This window comes from Budorcas taxicolor, chromosome 10 (genome assembly GCF_023091745.1).
Source record: "Budorcas taxicolor isolate Tak-1 chromosome 10, Takin1.1, whole genome shotgun sequence".
NCBI lineage: Eukaryota > Metazoa > Chordata > Mammalia > Artiodactyla > Bovidae > Budorcas > Budorcas taxicolor.
Window position 1 is genome coordinate 56461007 of NC_068919.1, and position 19958 is coordinate 56480964.

At 41.8% G+C, this 19958-nt stretch overlaps 1 protein-coding gene across 1 annotated transcript in view; it reads left to right on the forward strand.

Annotated features, from left to right (window-relative positions):
• The window catches only part of MYO5C (myosin VC), a 116538-nt gene that overhangs the window by 77436 nt on the left and 19144 nt on the right, over nt 1-19958 (forward strand). The window contains exons 26-35 of the mRNA XM_052646544.1: nt 2632-2725; nt 3013-3076; nt 3158-3238; nt 4652-4832; nt 6586-6679; nt 7407-7470; nt 9276-9444; nt 12745-12832; nt 16367-16465; nt 17743-17897. Of these exons, the coding sequence (XP_052502504.1) occupies nt 2632-2725; nt 3013-3076; nt 3158-3238; nt 4652-4832; nt 6586-6679; nt 7407-7470; nt 9276-9444; nt 12745-12832; nt 16367-16465; nt 17743-17897 (1089 nt within the window). The remainder of the gene's footprint in view (nt 1-2631; nt 2726-3012; nt 3077-3157; nt 3239-4651; nt 4833-6585; nt 6680-7406; nt 7471-9275; nt 9445-12744; nt 12833-16366; nt 16466-17742; nt 17898-19958) is intronic.

Here is a 19958-nt window from a genome sequence, read left to right on the forward strand (position 1 = left end):
GCTGCCCTTGGGGTGAGGCACCAATGTTGGCCACTCACTTCCTCTCTGGTGGCTAAAACTATGATCTGAACTCTTCAGTGTGGTATATGAAGGGGATTAGTCTGATTTTCAAAGAAAACAAACCCATTATCATCATTTATACCTGTTATAATAAGCCTATAGGTAAACACCTGTACCTAAATAAGGCCTTCCCTGGTGGCTCATTGGTAAAGAATCTGCCTGCCAATGCAAGAGATGCAGGTTCAATCACTGGGTCTGGAAGATCCCTTTGAGAAGCAACCCACTCTAGTATTCTTGCCTGGAAAATCCCGTGGACAGAGGAGCCTGGTGGGCTACAGTCCATGGGTTGCAAAGAGTTGGACATGACCGAGCAACTAAACAACAATAGGTAAATACAGATATGACTTGGAACATTTACTTTAACAATACAGAGAGTGGAGCTTGAGGATGGATAGTCCTAGGTCCTGGCAGCTCACCATGTGACCCTGAACAATCCATGTAACCCTTTTGCATCTTCAGTTTTCTAGTCATTCTACTCACTTCATAGGCATGTTACAAGGGTGAGGTCATATATGTAAAATGATCAAAACATGCCAACTTGATCTCCTTTTTCACCCACTGTGGAAACAAGAGCTGTATAACCTTTAAACACTTAGGCTAACTGAGAAGATATCCAGAGATGCGAGGGGAGTTCGGGGGGAGCATGGATACAAGTGTGCGTATGGCTGAGTCCCTTTGCTGTTCACCTGAAACTATCACAACATTGTTAATTGGCTATACCCCAATACAAAATGGGCTTGCCTGGTGGCTCAGATGGTAAGGAATCTGTCTGCAATGCGGGAGACCCAGGTTCAATCCCTGGGTCGAGAAGATCGCCTGGTGAAGGGCATGATAAGCCACTCCAGTATTCCTGCCTGGAGAATTTCATGGACAGAAGAGCATGGTGGGCTATGGTCCTTAGGGTCACAAAGAGTTGGACATGACTGAGCTTAATGATTCGACAATGTAAAATAAAAAATGTTTTAAGTGGCTACACAAAAATTTACCAGTTTTGATGACTGGTTTTTTTTTCAGTTTCACAGGCAAAATTTTATCTGTCCCAAACACTGTTACACCACACTTCAGTAACAGAAGCTGCAGGTTATAGTCTATACCTATATTTTCTCCTTGTTTTTTAATTAAAAATAATAATAGCGATCTAGACCCATGGCTTTCCTGTTTCAATCCCCACCATCCTTTGTCACTAGTTATAACTCCATGAATTGGTAACATAAATGGAAGGGTTCCATTGTTAAGTGATGCTTCTGGGAGGTGCTTACTTTCAAAGATAAGGTGTATACCCTTTTCTCTTCCACTTCCATTTCTCTATCTGCCACCTGGAATGTGGGTCAGAGACTGGGGTTCCAGCAGATATTTTGAACCTCAAGAACAGGAGCTGCTGAAAGAGATAGTGGAGTAATTGAGCTGGAAATTACCTGGGGCCATTCTCTCAGTCTTGGATTTTCTATCTCTGTGTTTTAATCAGTAACAAAAAAGGGCACATCTCATTTTTATATTAGCCAAACTTAATCTTAATTGATAAGCCTTCTTAAGAATTACCATCAATTTAGGGAGATCATATATATAAATGTCTGGCCTTACATCAGTTCCAGCTCATCTCTGAAAATTGTACCTAAAAATTGAGTCATATTAAACTAAAAATACTTTGACTATGTTTTCTGTTAAATGCTTGAATTTTAAAGCACATCCCTCCCCATTTTTAAGGCAAGGTGAATATTCAGCTCTGTTTATAAGTACATTTTAAGGAAAAGTAATTTAAAAGCTTTTGTGTTTAATGATACAAAGAAATAGCAATCAATTTTTAAAGATGTTGTGAAAGTCTGTTGGACATGACTGAGCTCAATGACTAAATAATGCAAAATTAAAAAAATTTAAATGGCCACACAAAAATTCACCAGTATTGATAGTTTTTTTTTTAAATACACACTGATATGACAACTGTCACAAGAACAGAAAAAAATATCCAGGAGGGGTTATTCATCTCTGTACAGCTCCCACATCTACACAAGTACAAACCTGAGCTCACAGGTGAATACAGGCAGAATGCAGCCTCCTCCCCACAAGCAGCCTCATCCCCCTCCTGGACTCAGGTCATGCCCTCACTCCCAACTCCCACAGACCCAGGGCACACCCTGGTCCTGCCACTAGGTCCCATCTAAGCCTAGCTAGAGCCTAAACCCTAAATAGCTGATGACTTTGCCCACTTTTTTATGTGCAAGATTTCATCATACAGTGAGAGAGAACTTGGCCCTTGTGCCTGGACTTCTCTCAGCTCCCTCACCTCCCCTCCCCACCCCAAGTAGTAAGGGGTTACTTTTTCCCTTTATATAGTAGGGGGGCTAACTCTATTGATACTACCAAGTACATGTGAGAATAACAGTAGCTTAGATAGTTAAACAATACTTTATGGCCAAACTTTATGAGCAGTGATGGTTTAACAAGATTTTAACTGAGAAATTGCAGTGAGGACAACTTGCATAGATAAATATACAGTAATAGTGTTCCCTTTGTCTGCTGTAAATTGTGACAGCTGTTTTTTCTTCACATGGTTCTGTCATTGCTGGGATTCAGACGATCTCTGAGTTTGAAAAGGAGATAGAGTTACTTCAGACACAGAAGATAGATGTGGAAAAACATGTGCAGTCCCAGAAAAGGGAAATGAGAGGTAATGAAAATATGAGTCACTGAGTCCATGGCGGGCAGGCTGAATGCACCACAGGTGTCTCCACTCAGGCAGTGTGTCCTTTGGCCTGAGGCTCGTTGGTTGGGTATATGGAAGGTTGAATAGTTGGTTGGCTTCATGGTTGGTTGGTTGGATAGCTAGTAAGTTAGTTGATGAGATGGTTAGCTAGAGTGTCTGTAGGGCTAGACAGCTGGGCCCTAAAAAAGGAAATGGGAAAATAGAAATTATGCAAAAATGTAATTTATTCCAGTTCTGCCTTTTCCCCTCAGAAAAGATGTCAGAGATCACCAGACAACTTCTTGAGAGCTATGACATTGAAGATGTAAGAAGCAGGTAATCATTTTTGCGTGAACAAGTATTTAGAAATACATAACACATGAGAGAAATGATTCTCTCACCCTCCTCATGTTTCAGGCTCTCTCTGGAAGATTTGGAACATTTAAATGAGGATGGAGAACTTTGGTTTGCTTACGAAGGACTAAAGAAAGCAACACGGTGAGAAATTTCCCTCAGGATTTTTCAGAAACAAAATACTATTGCAAAGTAAAAAATTTACCTTTCATAGATTTGATAGACAAGGTAAATTCCTTACAGAATGGTCTAATAATCGCTGGGATGATATCTTCGAGGACCATGCAATTAGTGTAATAATGAAGAACAATCTCTTTGTGGGATAACTGGCCAAGTAGTAAAACACATAACCTATACAATGAAAACTGATTATAGCAAACAAGTTAGCCAGTGTTGCTATAGATATATTGTTGTTATTGTTTAGTTACAAGTCATATCTGACTCTTTGTGACCCTGTGGACTACAGCATGCCAGGCTTTCCTATCCTTCACTGTCTCCCGGAGTTTGCTCAAACTCATGTCCATTGAGTGGGTGATGCCATCCAACCATTTCAACCTATGTCACCCTCTTCTGCCCTCAAATTTTCCCAGCATCAGGGTCTTTTCCAGTGAGTCAGCTCTTCGCATCAGGTGGCCAAAGTATTGGAGCCTCAGCTTCAGCATCCATCTTCCAATGAATATCCAGGGTTGATTTCCTTTAGGATTAACTGGTTTGATCTCCAAGGGACTCTCAAGAGTCTTCTCAGCACCACAATTCAAAAGCATCAATTCTTCAGCACTCAGCCTTCTGCAGTGCAGGAGACCCGAGTTCAATGCCTGGGTTGGAAAGATCCCCTGGAGAAGGCAAGGGCCACACACTCCAGTATTCTTCCCTGGAGAAGCCCATGGTCAGAGAAGCCTGGCAGGCTACAGTCCATGGGATCGGTAGAGTACAACACAACTTAGTGACTTCACCACCAGCCTTCTTTATGGTCCAACTCTCACTTTCACTTTCCTAGATATATAGATGTGTTTAAGATGTTTGCTTTCGTAAAAATTAATAAACTATTTTTAGAGCAGTTTCAGGTTCACAGAAAGTGCAGAGATTCCTCATATACCTCCTACCCCTATACACAGTCATCATCAACATGTGTCACTGGAGGGCACATCTGTTAGAACCGATGAACCTATACTGACACACCATTATCACCCAGAGTCAGTAGTTTACACTAAGGTTTACTCTTGATGTTGTACATACTATGAGTTTTGAAAAATGTATGGTGACATGTTTCTTTATCATCGTTGCATCAAACAGAGCGTATTTTTAATTATTAGAGTAGAAACATAATTTTAATAATGTCTAAAAATGTTTTATCACCCACTACATGTTAACACTACATAACATCACATAGCTGGAGTTTGTGATTATACATTACTAATTCCATAGCCTGTAACCTTTTGTACGCAGGTAAACTTTATGTGCTTAGCACCTGGCTCTGATTGTGGGTTTTCATAACTGCTGAGAGTCGTCATCAGGATAAAGACCATGTGGTTAACTTCTTGACCATTCTTCCCACAGCGTTTTGGAGAACCATTTCCAGTCCCAGAAGGATTGCTATGAAAAGGAGATTGAAGCTCTGAACTTCAAAGTGGTGCATCTAAGTCAGGAAATCAACCACCTGCAGAAATTATTTAGAGAAGAGAATGACATCAATGAAAGTATCCGTCATGAAGTTACCAGGCTAACGTCAGAAAACATGGTATGATCTCAGCCTTTATTCTAGAGATATTATGCTTCAGTGAAGTAAAGTTCAGTGTCTCAGCGGGAAAACAAATTACATTTTCCAGGAGTGAAATAACTGGTTCAGAAGATAAAACTATAAAATTACACCAGCCTGGAAAGCATTTTGAAAGTGTTTACCATAGGATGAGTCTGAGTTCTGTGATTTGTGTGTGCTTTTAAATTTATATATGTTAAATCTAGCCCTAACCCCTTGGAAAGTCACAAAAAGCATAAAGATAAAAAGGTACCTCTTGAGAGGGGCTTGCATGTAGAAAGTCAGTTGCCCTCTTCTAGCTCTTCATCTCACTGTTTCAACAACTTCCTTCTTCCATGATGCCTGCTCTTCTCCACTGCATTTGTCTAATTCTTCCTTCTCACTTTTATCTACTGGTATGAAGAAATGCCTTAGGAATCTAATTATCAAAAACATGCCTTTCTTAACCCCATACTCCCTGCAGTCACTGCCCCATTTCTCTGGGGGACTTGGCCATACTTCTCCATGCCATCTGGCTGTGGTATCTCCACTCACCTCCTGTTTGTGGCCACCCCGTGCTACGGTGTGTCCCTCCCTCTAACCCTCGTCTTAATCTCTCTGCAGCATTTGGTAATGTTTTTAATCACTCCCTCTTCCTCTTTATTGTTCTCTTGGCTTCCAGGACACCATGCTCTCCTGGGTTTCTTATCCCACCTCACTGGTTGCTCCTTCTCAACTTCTTTACTGGCTTTTCCTCCTCTGCCTAGCCTGGGAGTATTAGGAAATCTCAGGGATGTGTCAGCAGGTGAGGAGAAATGATCCTGGGCACAGCAGATGTGTTAGTTAAGGACCTGCTCGTTTTTATTTATTCCTTGGCTGAAACTTTAATGAGGAATTTGCAGTGAGATCCGATTGCAGAATCAAACAAGTATTTTTCATCTTGACTTCAGAGGCACAGGTGTTTTCATAAACATGTACAATTTTTAAAAAACCTCTCCTTACCTGACTATGCTCAGCTGGTAAAGAATATGCCTGGAATGTGGGAGACCTAGGTTAGATCTCTGGGTTGGGAAGATCCTCTGGAGAAGGGAAAGGCTATCTACTCCAGTATTCTGGCCTGGAGAATTCCATGGACTGTACAGTGCTTGGGGTCGCAAAAAGTCGGACATGACTGAGCGACTTTCACTTTCACCTGACTACAAGTGGAAATGGTGGACATTTAAACAGCATACAGTTAGACAAGGACAGAGAATAATGAAACTTATTGGATCATTCTAGACCTCTGATAAGAAAGCAATGCGTGGCCTGGAATTCACAGGGCACATCTCCTTGAGATGATTCTCCTATTTCTAGATGAGGAGATGATGTCTCTGAACCAAAGAGACTGGTTGTCATTCCTCCCATCATCCCTCCCTCAGCTCAGCAGAGAATTCCCATAAGTCCTCGCAGATGGTACCCCTCCAGGGGCCCTCGGGGATGCGGAGGGTGCAGCTGGGTGAGAACCACACACTGTGAGCATGCTGGTATTTGTGTCTAGGTCTTGAGGTAAAAAACGTGATTTCATCCAGTCTAATACCTTGGCTAGCTGTCTTACATAACTATACTAGACGTATGTTCCATGGGGTTAAAGATCTAGGCATATGTTCCATGGGGTTAAAGATCTAGGCAGTTTAGTTTGCTTCTGAGCAGCTCTGGGATTTTAAAGTTCATACATCAAAGTGTTTCATATTCTAATATTTCCAATTCTTCTCTGAAGATGATCCCAGACTTTAAACAACAAATTTCAGAACTGGAAAAACAGAAGCGAGATCTTGAAATCCGCCTGAATGAACAAACTGAAACCATGAAAGGTAACTGGAACCCTCATGAACCTGCTTTTAGAAAATGGTTTCCTGTTGGGGGAAGAGGTGGTTAGGGAGTTGGGGATGACATGTGCACAGTGCTGTATTTAAAATGAGTGAACAACAAGGACCTCCTGTACAGCACATGGAACTCTGCTCAATGTTACATGGCATCCTGGATGGGAGGGGAGTTTGGGGGAGAAAGGATACATGTATATGTATGGCTGAGTCCCTTTGCTGTCCACCTGAAACTGTCACAACGTTGTTAATTGGCTTTACTCCAATATAAAATTGAAAGTTTTTTTTAAAAAGAAAATGGTTTCCTGTATCCAGGAAATGACCAAAAGGTCATTGTCAAACTGATTCTCCATGGACTTAGACAGGTGACAAATATGAAAGTGGGATGTGTGGAGAGTACAGTAAGATTCATAGGCATTTGAAGGCAGCAGCTGCCTCCAAGGAAGCCCTGTTGACTTTGCCAACTAAGATCTCGGGCTCCAGTGTTGCTTGATATTCCTATTTTTAAAGAAAAAATGGAAATCCAGGGTTTTATGTGAAAAATCACAATTTTAAAATAATGGCTTAAGAAGTTTTTAAACATTGTTCAGACCAAATGAAACGTAATCTCTAGCTGGGTGCATTTTAGAACCCCTGATAACTGAAAATATGATCAAACCCAAATCAGAATGCAGTTGTATGGCTCCCCCCAAAGGACTGATAGCTCTTCTTGTCTTAGGGAAACTAGAAGAATTATCAAATCAGTTGAATCACAATCAAGAAGAAGAAGGAACACAGAGAAAGTAAGTGTCAACCTGCATGTACCTCAAGCCCACACTCGTGTAATGCTTTGCTTTTCTGAAGTTGTGGGAGATACCAAAGAAGGTTATTAAGCCACAAAAGCAAGATACTCTTAAGGTATATGATTTGTTAGACTTCAAGTGTAAAAATAAATATTTGTGTACACACACACACCCTCCTCTGGGATAATGTACAAGAAATGAAACATTGGTTACCTGCAGGAAGGGTAACTGGGTGGCTGGTGCCCAGAAGATGGAGACTTGCTTTTTACTGTGTACCCTTTTATGCTCTTAGAACATTATGCCATATGCATAAATTATATCTTCAAAAAACTGATAAAATAATACCATAAGAGAGAGAACAGTGTTTCTCTCAGCAGGCCACTTAGGGTGAGGCTTAAAATCCATTTTGATAGAGAATCTTCATTTGATAACCACCCCCCCCCCCAAATTACATCCTGACCAACAGAGCACCTGGTGGAACCTTGTGAGAAAAATGTTTTGTGGCCAGCTTGTTGAGAAACTTTGTGTAAATTTTTTTCTATTAAAAATTATTTTAATAGAAATTTTAACCATTTCTCTGGAGAAGCAGATAAAAGAATAATCAGATAGTGGTGTTTTAATTCATTTAAAACGCACACTGAGTATTGACAAATACACAAAGGTGCGAAGGTGAGTGAGGCATTTGCCCAAACCCTCAATTTTCTCTGTGTCTTTTGTCCCAAGATTCTTACCTGTGTAATTTACTTCCACTAATCACTGAACTTCTTCCAGTCAATCAGAGTGGTGAATTCCCTCAGTCATATTCATGTACAGACACAGAGTGTGTGGGTTCTTTCCTCTCTATTAGAAATATAGAAAGATTATGCATTTCCTGCTGACTTTTCCATCACGGAGAAGTTGACAAACATTCATAGAATCACTGGATCATAAGTTTAAAACATGTTTAAAGCTTTATTTTAGTTCAATTCTTTCATAATAAAAATCTAGATTTAATTATTTGTATGTAACTCAAGTTAGAATTGTAATTTTAGAGCTTTACCTTCATTAATAAGGTACCATTTTATATCCTAGTGTTTTTCCATACCACATAACGTTGCTCCTATCAAATAATATTTTTATAGCTTAGATTAGATTGTGCTTTTGTATGGTAAAAATATTTTGGAAAATTTTATAATCTTTTGAAAAGTCAGTTACCCTGACTTCTTTACTGTGAATTTTATTCACAATCATTTGGTTATCCTAATCAGATTAAAATCGACTCTCATATTATTATTTATCATCAGAGGAATAGATGTCAAACTTGGCATTTAGGTTCCATTCCAATTTAAAAATCGTCAGGATACTTAATTTCAAGAAAAATAAATAGACACGCTACATCCCAGAGAGAATTTCTTCACTGGGAGGGTCGGAGCCAGGTGTAGGAAAGTGGTGGGCACCGTTTTGGTACTCTGGATGGGTTCCCTTTTCTTCTCTCTCTGATCCCTGGATTTTTGAGTATCTGAACGCAGGCTTTTCACAAAGGAGATAATGACTGGGCTTTTGGTCATAACGGTATGAATGGGTATGGATGTCTTATGGGAGCCATCAAGGGGTGTGGGTGGGTGAGGATGAGAACTTTTTATCAGGTTAAGAGACTGAAGCAGCTGTGGACTTCTATACCCCACTAACCCTGGTCTCTTCCCCCCACTGTGAGTACTCCCCTATTCAGGTACAATTTGTTTTACACTTAAGTTGGCCAAACTATTTTTCCACTGATTTTTCATGATGGTCAAACTGATACCAAAACTTCCTAATCCTTTCCTCAGGACTGTAGAAGCCCAAAATGAAATACATACCAAAGAGAAAGAGAAGCTGATGGATAAGATTCAAGAAATTCAGGAGGCCGGTGAGCACTTGAGGAAACAATTTGAAACTGAAAATGAAGTCAAGAGTAGTTTCCAGCAGGAAGCATCTCGTCTCACTATGGAGAAGAGGGTGAGAAGTTTTCTAACCTGTTGATAAATAACTGCCTGTGTGCAGGTATCACTGAAAGGGGGGACAGGCCACCCCAAACATCTAATGAGTAGCATCCACCTCTCACCAGAGCAGTGTGTTTCCTTTTCTCAAAAGACAGATGGCCTCTGAGCTTACGGCCACTGCAGGGGAGCTAGGGGATTTACGCAGGCTGAGAGAGGACCAGTGGAAGGTCCTGAGCATTGTCCCATGGGCAGTGCTTGTTTGAGATGACAACACCCTTGCCTGGAGCATGTTGAGGATGCCAGGCTGATATGTGACCTTCTCTGAACAAAGCTTACCCCATCCAAGACCTCTGCTTGCTTCTGGGGAAACACTCTTCCCATAATTTTCAGAGTCAAAGTGTTCTTCTATGAAATGATCACAATAGTAGGTGGCTAACTTTTTAAACTGTGAAAGTATTCATCCAGTTATAAATGCCCCTGTCAAAATGGCATTTGGCAACTCTGTTAGCTCCCAGAAATTCTGAAATTGTATTGGTGTGTGAGACCCACAAGGATGAGCAGTGCCAGAGCAGCAGATGGAGTGGTTTCCTGGGAGGTAGATGCTCTCAGGCGCCTCCCTGGCCTGGCAGCCTCCAAGACCATGACCAGGTAAGGGCTCCCCCAGGCAGTGGTCAGCTGCACGTGTCTACTGGCTCTGCTCCTCCTCGTCAGGCCCGCCCTGTTTCCTGTCTCACAAGAAAAACATGATAGGGTAAAATCACATTTTGCAGTGTCAGAACTTAACTTAAAAGGGTAGTTATATATATAAAAAGAGGAATGCAGAGAGTTTAACATTTAATAGGAAATAATACATTCTAGTCAGATGATCCAGGTCATCACTTGGGTGATGACCATCTTTTTTGAGAGGGGTACGTCTTTCTCAGAGAATAGGTTTCTCAAGTCACACCATTAAGGATAGTCTTATTGAATTTAGGACCCATCCTGACCAAGTGTGACCTCACATTGATCCTTGGTTTAATTGCAACTGCAGAGACCCTATTTCCAGTAAGGTCACATTCTGGGGTTCTAAGTGGATATGAAGGGTTTTTAACTTTTTATTTTATATTGGAGTATAGCCAGTTAACAATTTTGTGATAGTTTCAGGTGAACTCTGAAGGGACTCCGCCATATATATATGTATATTAATTCTCCCCCAAATCCCCCTCCCAGGTAAGCTGCCACACAACATTGAGCAGAGTTCCCTGGGCTATTCAGTAGGTCCTGTTGGTTATCCATTTTAAATATAGCAGTGTGTACATATCCATCAAAATGGATATGAATTTCAAGGAGACACTGTTCAGCCCACTACATGATCCTCTGAATCAAAGAAAATCATTTATTTAAAATTGGAAAGAAAAGTTTAACCAATCTTCTGTTTATCAAAGAAATAGCAAATTAAAGCTAGGTGATTTGCAAATAATGGAGATCTCATGGTGCTGGTGAGAACACCCTGAAGTACGCACAGCCACACATGATTTCAGGGGATAAAAATTGGTGTGAGCTTTCTTAGGGGCAATTTGGAGGCAAATATCAGGAACCTCTGAAAGTGCATTCCCTTTGACTTAGTGATTCAACTTCTGAGATTCTGTCCTAAGTAGATAATCAAATATGTGGACAAGGATTTTCATCTAGAATGGTCAGCATAGTATTAGACACAGCAAAAAAGAAAGGATGCCCAGCTGTAGTGGGTAGATTAAATTATTGTATATCAGAAGACAGGTTGGTATATTATTAATGATGGGGGAAATATCTGCACTATAATGAGAAACAGAATTTAAAACTTTACAAGCAGTATGACCCAATTTTATAAAATGGATATACGCCATATTAGGAGGGAAAAAAATGAAATAAATCAAAATGTAAACAGTGATTTCTTCAGGTTCTGGATTGATGGGTGACTTTAATTATTAGATGTATTGTAAAATAGGCTCAAATAGGAGGGAAGAAACTGTACCCACACTCCCACATGTGAGGCCAGATAAAGCTCCTAACATGTTTAGCCAGGGACATGACTATAGTAGGGAGAGGTAGCCATGAGTAGAAACAGCACAACTTCGCTGGGCTCTGAGAGTCCCCAGAAGGCCCATGGCTGCAGGGACTGACTGCAAGGTGGGAACTGCTGGATCAGGGAAGCCTGAATCCTTTCTGTGTCAAAGCCCTTGGAGTTCAGGAAGAACCTGAATACTCTCTGCCCTTTATAGGAAATATTTATAGGTGTCCAAGACTCTTCTGGTTCTTGAGCCAAATTCAGCATAGGCAGGGCCACCCCCTTTATCAGGAAGGAGAGGCAAAGCCGGGACCCAAATCTCTGAAGCCTCTCTGCCTTCAGCTTCTGACATCAAGAGAGCGCATTTTCACACCTGCGTGTGAAAAATTTTAAACTCTCTACGATGGGCATGGCTTTATCAAGGAAAAATTAGATCAAGAGAAATGTGGTATATCCATACAATAGGATAGTGTAGTATTCAGTTAAAAAAAAAAAGGAGTGAAGTACTGGGAATTCCCCGGTGGTCCAGTGGTCAGGCAGAGAAGGCGATGGCACCACATTCCAGCACTCTTGCCTGGAAAATCCCATAGATGGAGGAGCCTGGTGGGCTGCAGTCCACTGGGTCGTGAAGAGTCAGACACGACTGAGCGACTTCACTTTCACTTTTCACTTTTATGCATTGGAGAAGGAAATGGCAACCCACTCCAGTGTTCTTGCCTGGAGAACCCCAGGGACGGGGGAGCCTGGTGGGCTGCCGTCTATGGGGTCGCACAGAGTTGGACACAACTGAAGCGACTTAGCAGCAGCAGCAGCAGCAGCCAGTGGTCAGGACTCAGTGCTTTCACTGCTTGGAGGAAACTAAGATCCCACAGCCAAAAGAACAATGAAGTACTGATACCTGCTGCAGCACAGATAAACCTGGAAAGCATTATTCCAAATGAAAGAAGCCAGACACGAAAGGCCACATATTCTATGATTTAATTTATATTAAATATCTAGAATAGGCGAATATGTAGAGACAGTAGGTAGATTAGTGGTTGTCCAGGGCTGGGAAGGAATAGGAGGGCAAAGGGGTGCCAGCTAAAAGTTATATGTTTGATTTTAATGTGATGAAAATATTCTGGAATCAGATGGTGGTGATGGTTGCACAACTGACTATACTGAAAATCATGAGTGTACGCTGAGTGGGTGGATTGTGTGGTATGTGAATTATAGCTCAGCAAAGTTCTTACCGAATAGTAGAATTAAGATGCTTCTGAGCTAACGTCCTCTTTCTTTCGACTTTTGTAGGATCTTGAAGAAGAGTTAGACATGAAGGAAAGAGTGATCAAAAAGTTACAAGATCAAGTGAAGACTCTTACCAAGACAATTGAAAAAGGTAGAAAAACAACATCCACGTTCCAATTTTTTTGAACTTTCAGCTAAAGTTTACATGTGTTGACATATTATTTCCTGATGCGGTCCAAAGAATTTGAAAACTAAAGAAATGAGTCTCTGCTGGTGTGTTTGGGGCTCAATGATGGGATAGTGGAGATCCTTAGAGGCAGGCAGGTGGCTCACCACCTCTCAGGTGATACCAGATGTGCTCATGTAATTGTAAGGGGTACCCTGGAAGGAATGCTTTTAACCTCTTTCTCTGTTAACTCTCTCATTGTAAAAATGGAACTGTGAAAAAGTTTGAGATCTAACTGCTTTAAAGTTTATTTCCTCTCTGTTATATGGGGTCAATATCCTACTTTCTATTAGAAGAAAAGATACTAGATAGCTAATTAGATATCTATTAGATAGCTAATTAGATATCTATTAGATAGCTAAGAAGCCAGACTGAAGTCCTCAACATGAACTGAACTGTACACTGAGTGTCCTTATAAGTTCCAGGGAAAAAGATTCTCCACCTTTCTTTCCTTTGCCTGCTTCTGTGTCACTGAATTTTTCTTTTTTTAAATTGATTTTTAATTGGAAGATAATTGCTTTACAATGCTGTGCTGGTTTCTGCCATACAACAGTGTGAATCAACCAAAAGTATACATGCGTCCCCTCCCTCTTCAGCCTCCCCCCACCCCCCATCCCACCCTTCTAGGTTGTCACAATGTCCACAGGTTGAGTTTCCTGTGTTGTGCAGCAGCTTCCCACGGGCCATCTATTTTACATATGGTAATGTATATGTTCAGTGCTTCTCTCGAAATTCATCCCATCCTCCCGTTCCCCTGCTGTGTCCACACGTCTGGTCTCTATGTCTGTGTCTCTGTTCCTGCCCTGCAAATAGTCACTGAAATTTTCTGACTTTTCTCATCTAACTCTTTACTCGTTTGTTCAATATTGCTGCTTTCACCCAATCTCTGCCACTAAGGCTGTGTCTGCAACTCTCTGTTCCTTTTGCTATCCTCATTTCTTTGAAGAACTTCTTTATTGTTTTGTGTTTTTTTTTCAACTCTCGCATCAGACTTTAAGTTTCCAAAACCAAAATGCGGCTCTTTTCCTCTCAATAATTATTGATAAAGGTCATTCTGACCCATGAGGGAAGAGACCATGTCTGTCCTTCCCATTACCCCATGGTATCCCCATTGTTGGAAAGAATGAATCAATTGCCATCTCTACATAAGTAGGACCTCCAAAATCCACCTGCCGTTCCTCACTTTTCCTGAGTCCTACTCCCTTTTTGCCTCTAAGATTACTCCTTCACCTTTCTATTATCACCTCTAGCCCAACTTGTTTTAAGTGGAATGTATCAGCTTCTATTCCTGTATCAGGTATCTATTGATGATATAACAAACTACTCCCTTGTAAAGTAATTAACCTCCAATTAAATAAATTTATATTAAAAAAAAAACTACTCCCAAATTTAGCAGCTTAAAACAACAAACACAGTATAATTTCTGAAGGTCAAGAATCTATAAGCAGCTCAGCTGGGTGGTTCTAGCTCTGAGTCACAGTAAAGTAGTCAGCAAGGATGCTGACATCTGAAGGCTTAGCTGGAGCTGGAGTACCTGCTTCCAAGCTCACTCACATGACTGTTGTCAGGAAAAGCCAGTACCTCTAGGACACTCTTCAGGTGGTACTAGCTCCCAAGGAACATACTCAGATACAAGTAACCGCACATAAGAATGCCTGGAATATGATGTCCTTATCAGGTACTTCTACATCAGTTGTTGGTGTTCCCAGTCTAGATGCAGGTCAGCAATCAGAGGTCCTCCTTATCATAAACAGGTTGCTTAGTAAAATACTTAACATTCTACCTTTATCAGTCTTCAAGGGAACAGGGCTAGTAAATCACAGAACAAACTCTCAAGCAGTAGAAGAGAGTTCTGTTCATTCTTTGCCTGTATTATCTTTTTTCTCACCCATCAGAGCCTACTCACTTTTCTTGGCCCAGCTGGAGTGCTACCTCCTTCAAGAACCGGTTTTCAACAGTTCTGACCTACCTCTGCATAAATTCTTGTGTCCTCTGTATTTATTTCCCATGGCTGCCTAGCAAATCACTGTGAAATTAGTGGCTTAATAGAACATGAAACTTACCGTTCTAGATGTCAGAAGTTCAAAATGTGTTCACTGGCTTAAAATCAACATGTCAGCAGGGCTTCTGGAAGCTTTAGGGGGAGATTCTATTCCCTTGCCTTTTCCAGCTTCTAGAGGCCACCCACTTTTCCTGACTGGTGGGCCTCTTTCAGAATCTTCAAATTTGGCAGCTTAAAATCTTTAGAGTCATTCTGACATTCTAACCTGTGCTTCTGTAGTCACATCTCCTCTCAGAGTGGACATGAGTCTTTGGAGACCAGAGGGCAGACTGTGGCCCACCCAAAGATGTCCAGATCCCAATCCCCAGAACCTATGAGTATGTGACTCTACATGGCAGAGGGGTTTTGTATATGTGAGTATGTGAAACACCTTTTGTTTAAAAAAAAATTATTTGCTTGGCTGCCTCAGGTCTTAGCTGTGGCAAGCAGGATCTCACTGCCTCATCTTTGATGTGGTGCACTGACTCTCTAGCTGTGGGCACAGGCTCCAGAGCACACAGGCTCAGTAGCTGTGGTACACAGGCTCAGTTGCTCCATGGTATGTGGAATCTTAGTACCCCAACCAGGAATTGAACCCATGTCCCCTGCATTGAAGGTGGATTCTTAACCACTGGACCACCAAGGGGAGTCCCTACGTGAAGGATCTTGAGATGAGGAGAGTATCCTGGATCATCCAATTACATCCAATATAATCACAAGAGACTTGGTAAGAAAGAGACAGGAATGACAGAGTGAGGGAAGGTGATGTAACAGGGGAAGCAGAGAGAGAGAAAGAAGTGATGATAGAAGCAGAGGTCAGAGTGATGTGGCCGGAGCCAAAGAATGTGGTCAGCCTCTAGAAACTGGAAAAGGCAAGAAATGAATTCTCCACTAGAGCCTCCAGAAGAAAAGCAGCCCTGCTGACACTTCGATTTTTGTACTATAAGATCTGTTTTAGTCTATGAACTCCAGAACTTTAAGATTTTTTAAATTGTAGTTAAAAAAATTTTTGTTTTATGCCACTGTTACAGTGGCATAAAATGGGAAACTAGTCCAGCCACCTTGGGATCATGCAGTTTGGTGACTGCACACTACATGTTTTGTGAATCTCATTTTTTTAAACTGTAATAAGGCAGGAGCAACATCCTGGATTGCTTTCGTATCCCTACTGTACTCATTATATACCAGGTGACAATGAGAATATACATTGGCAGCTATACTCATGGATATGCTCACAGATAAGAATTGCTACCAGAAGAAATTCTTCAGGATTCAATAAAGTTTGCATTTATCGGAAAGCCAGAGAATTTCATGGGCAAATTAGCCAGAATGGGATGGAACGAGATGGAGTAGTCTCATTATAATGCTGGTGGAAGTTGTTATTGGGTATTTAGCTGATTATTTGCCTCTGCCTACAGCCAATGACGTGCACCTGTCCCCAGGACCCAAGGAGTACCTTGGAATGCTGGAATACAAGATAGAAGATGAGGCCAAGCTCATTCAAAACCTCATTCTTGGTAGTGAAACCTGGAACTGAATTTTTGCTTGATTTTTGAGAACATGAGTGTTAGTCATTGCCACGGTCTTGGGCAGGGATGATGGTTCCTCTTTTTCCTCCACTGCTTCTTCCCCTAGCACAGAGCTTCTCAGCCTCACCATTTTTGACCATGTGATTCTTTGTTTTGGGTGACTAGGGGCTTTGTATTGTAGGATATTGAGCAGTATCATTGACTTCTATTCTCTAGAAGCCGGTGGCAACCCCGAATCATGACAATATTAAAAAAAAAAAATGCCTCCAGACGTTGCGACATACCCTCTGGCATCTGCTACCTTGCCTTCAGTTGAGATGCACTACCCTAACCTCTTCCCAAGTCTCATCACGTGGTCAGGGTAGAAGGCAAATCTCCTCATCATTGTGTCTTAGCACAGGAGCCATGGAGAAGTAACTGTAGCTCCCTTGTTCCATTTGCCTTCTGCTGAGAAATTTGTTTGCAGGTAATATGGCAGGGCCTTCTCAGCCATGGCTATTACAGGAATCTCCCGATGGGCATGCTCTGTGGTTGGCAGTCTTAGAACAAGTCCTCCTAGCCTGCCTGTCTTCACCATGGAAACCACATAGTCTTCTAGGGAGAGGGAGAAAAACTGCCTCCCTATCAGCTGGTCCCAAGATCTCAAAACAGAAAGCCCGTGTATAGCCTTACTCCTCTTCTCCTAAGTGACCTTGCTCAGAGCACAGATGCCTCCTACCCATTTTTTCCACCCTGCATTGGTACACAGCTGAGAGGCCTCTTTGTTCCCCTGTCCTAATGCAGACATGGGGAGGTCTTTGTTTGCTTTTCTTAACTTGTTCTATAAAGTTTCTCTCTACATCCCTACTCTGACTTCCAGCCATCCTCTTCTCCTCAAGGCGAACTGATCCTCCTCTGCTGGGCTGTTGTACACCTATTTTCATGGCAGATGCATGTAATTGCTAAGATCATTCCATCCTCATCATAGAGGCTGAAGTGGGGGTGCATGGACTGGGGTTCCTCTCTTACCCTGGAGATATGAAATTCTGTCTTTTATTCAACCTTGGAAAAGAGAAAGTACTTTGCAAATGAGAAGTAAGAGAAGCAGGTGGCACCTGCATGTGTATTTTTGCTAAGAAAAAAAGCCAGCTTTAATTCCTCAAAGCGAAAAAACATCTCTCAGTATTCAGACACTGCATCAAGTACAGAAAAGCGGACATCCCCACCCATCATCATAGGTTTCTTATCGGGAGCGCTGTAATCCTCACCGGCTCTCTCTGCTCCAGACCTGAAGCCCCGTGGTGTGGTGGTGAACATGATCCCCGGGCTGCCGGCTCACATCCTGTTCATGTGTGTGCGCTACGCAGACTCTCTGAACGACGCCGACATGCTCAAGTCCCTCATGAACAGCACCATTAGTGGCATCAAGCAGGTGGTTAAGGTAGGAACTACTTTTTTGACATTGGACCTTGGTATTATGGCTACTTTAGGAACATTTGTGGAAATGACCAGATGCCCAGACTTTTCCCATCCTACATCTCCAGTGTTTGGTCAACCACATGCTTCTTCAAACCAGTCAGGGGCCCAGTCAGTGAAAGACACCAAGCTATTAGGAAAAGACAACTTAGGTCAGACAGCCCTAAGGGTGGGACACTGCCAGTTACACCTCAAGTCCTTACCTGTAAGACTACAACCTGATGGCCACCACCCCATCATGTCTGTCCCCTCAGGTGTGAGATTCTTGACTGTAGGGAGTACGTGTCTATCCACGTAACAAGTTTGAATGCCAAGGAATAGGAATAGCCAAAAAATTACTCATCTCTTCCCTTGGCACTTATATAATTCTCCCTTATAAAACCACAGTATATACTTCTATTCTTAGCCCAGACATGAAGATAAGGTATATGTAAGGGACCAGGAAAATATAGATCCATTATCCTTTATTCCCCTTCCAAATAAGAAGTAATGTTTGATTATGAGATATATTTAAAATGTTTAGTTGGGAAAGTCCTATCTCACTTTTAGTAAAATATGTGTTCTAGATAAGTCATGAGCACTCAAACCCTATGTTAAATACTCTTGGAAAAAAGAAGAAATAAAAACAGTGAGTCCATCAGGAAATGGGTAATTATTCCACCATCCACCCTGCCCAATTTTATACTAAGAATTCATTATTCATCAGGAGTTAGGAGTAGAAAACTAACATTGATTTGGTGCTTTACAGTCAGTCTTCATGGGAGCCACCAATGTGTTCTTAGAAGAGACTGCCATAAATTCATGTTTTCCCTGTTTCTATTTTCGTAAATTGGGTTTTCTCCAGACACACTTGCATTACGTTCCAGGCTGTAGGCACACAGTATTTGCCCCTTCTTGCTACTCTGGAATGTTTAAATACTTTGAAAGTGAAAGATACATAACATATGGAGTATAAATCCTTTCTTGTGAGCATCTTCCATCTCAGCTTCTTCAGCAGCTCCATGCTCCTCCCACTCCAGTGCACAGCACGTTAAAGCAACCCTCACTTGTTCCACATACCCCCTTGACCACTGGGCCTTTTTCTCACATACCCCCTCCTGGCTGCCAAAGCACTTAAAATAGTTGTCTCCACCAATTATTTTTCACTCCTTGCAGTCTGGCTTCTACCCACATCATTCCACAGAAAGATCACCAGTAATTCCTCTTGCTAAATCCAGTGGTATTTTATTAACTTATTCTCTTTAAGTGGATTAAACAGTAGCAGCACCTCTTTGAAACTCTCTGACGTTGTTTTCAAAACCCAGGGCTCTCCCAGTTTCCTTCTTATCTCTCTGGTCTTCATTACCTCTGACTCCTTTGCTCATTCCTCTCCTTCCTGTCCCTTAAGTTGGAATGTTCTTGCCGGCAGAGTCCTTGATCCTGAGCTCTTGTCTGGCCACTCTTTTCCTTCAAGGAGGATATCCTTCTGCCTCTCTCCTGTGGTTTTCTCAGCTGCCCTGGTTCCCCATCATTTCTGCATCCTCTGAGTTTTTGCAGCACAGCCTATGCCTATCATGTAAGCTGTCAGCCACCTATTTAGCTGTGTCCTATATATGTCATGTCTGCCTTCCCAGTCAGAATGTAACATTTGGAGGCCAAGGACTGAGACGTTTCTCAGGCATTCCTACAGTGCCTGCTTCAAGTGTCGTAACAGATGATATAACCTGTACAGAAGTACTTTGCAAACCATAACCTGCTAAATAAATATGACTTTATTTTCATGTTGTTGTTGTTCAGTTGCTCAGTCATGTCTGACTCTTTGCAACCCCATGAACTGTAGCATGCCAGGCTTCCCTGTCCTTCACTGTCTCCCAGAGCTTGCCCAAACTCAGGACCATTGAGTCGGTGATGCCATCCAACCATCTCAGCCTCTGTTGTCCCCTTCTCCTCCTGCCTTCAATCTTTCCCAGCATCAGGAGGTCTTTTCCAATGAATTTCTCTTTATATCAGGTGCCCAAGTATTAGAGCTTCAGCTTCATCATCAGTC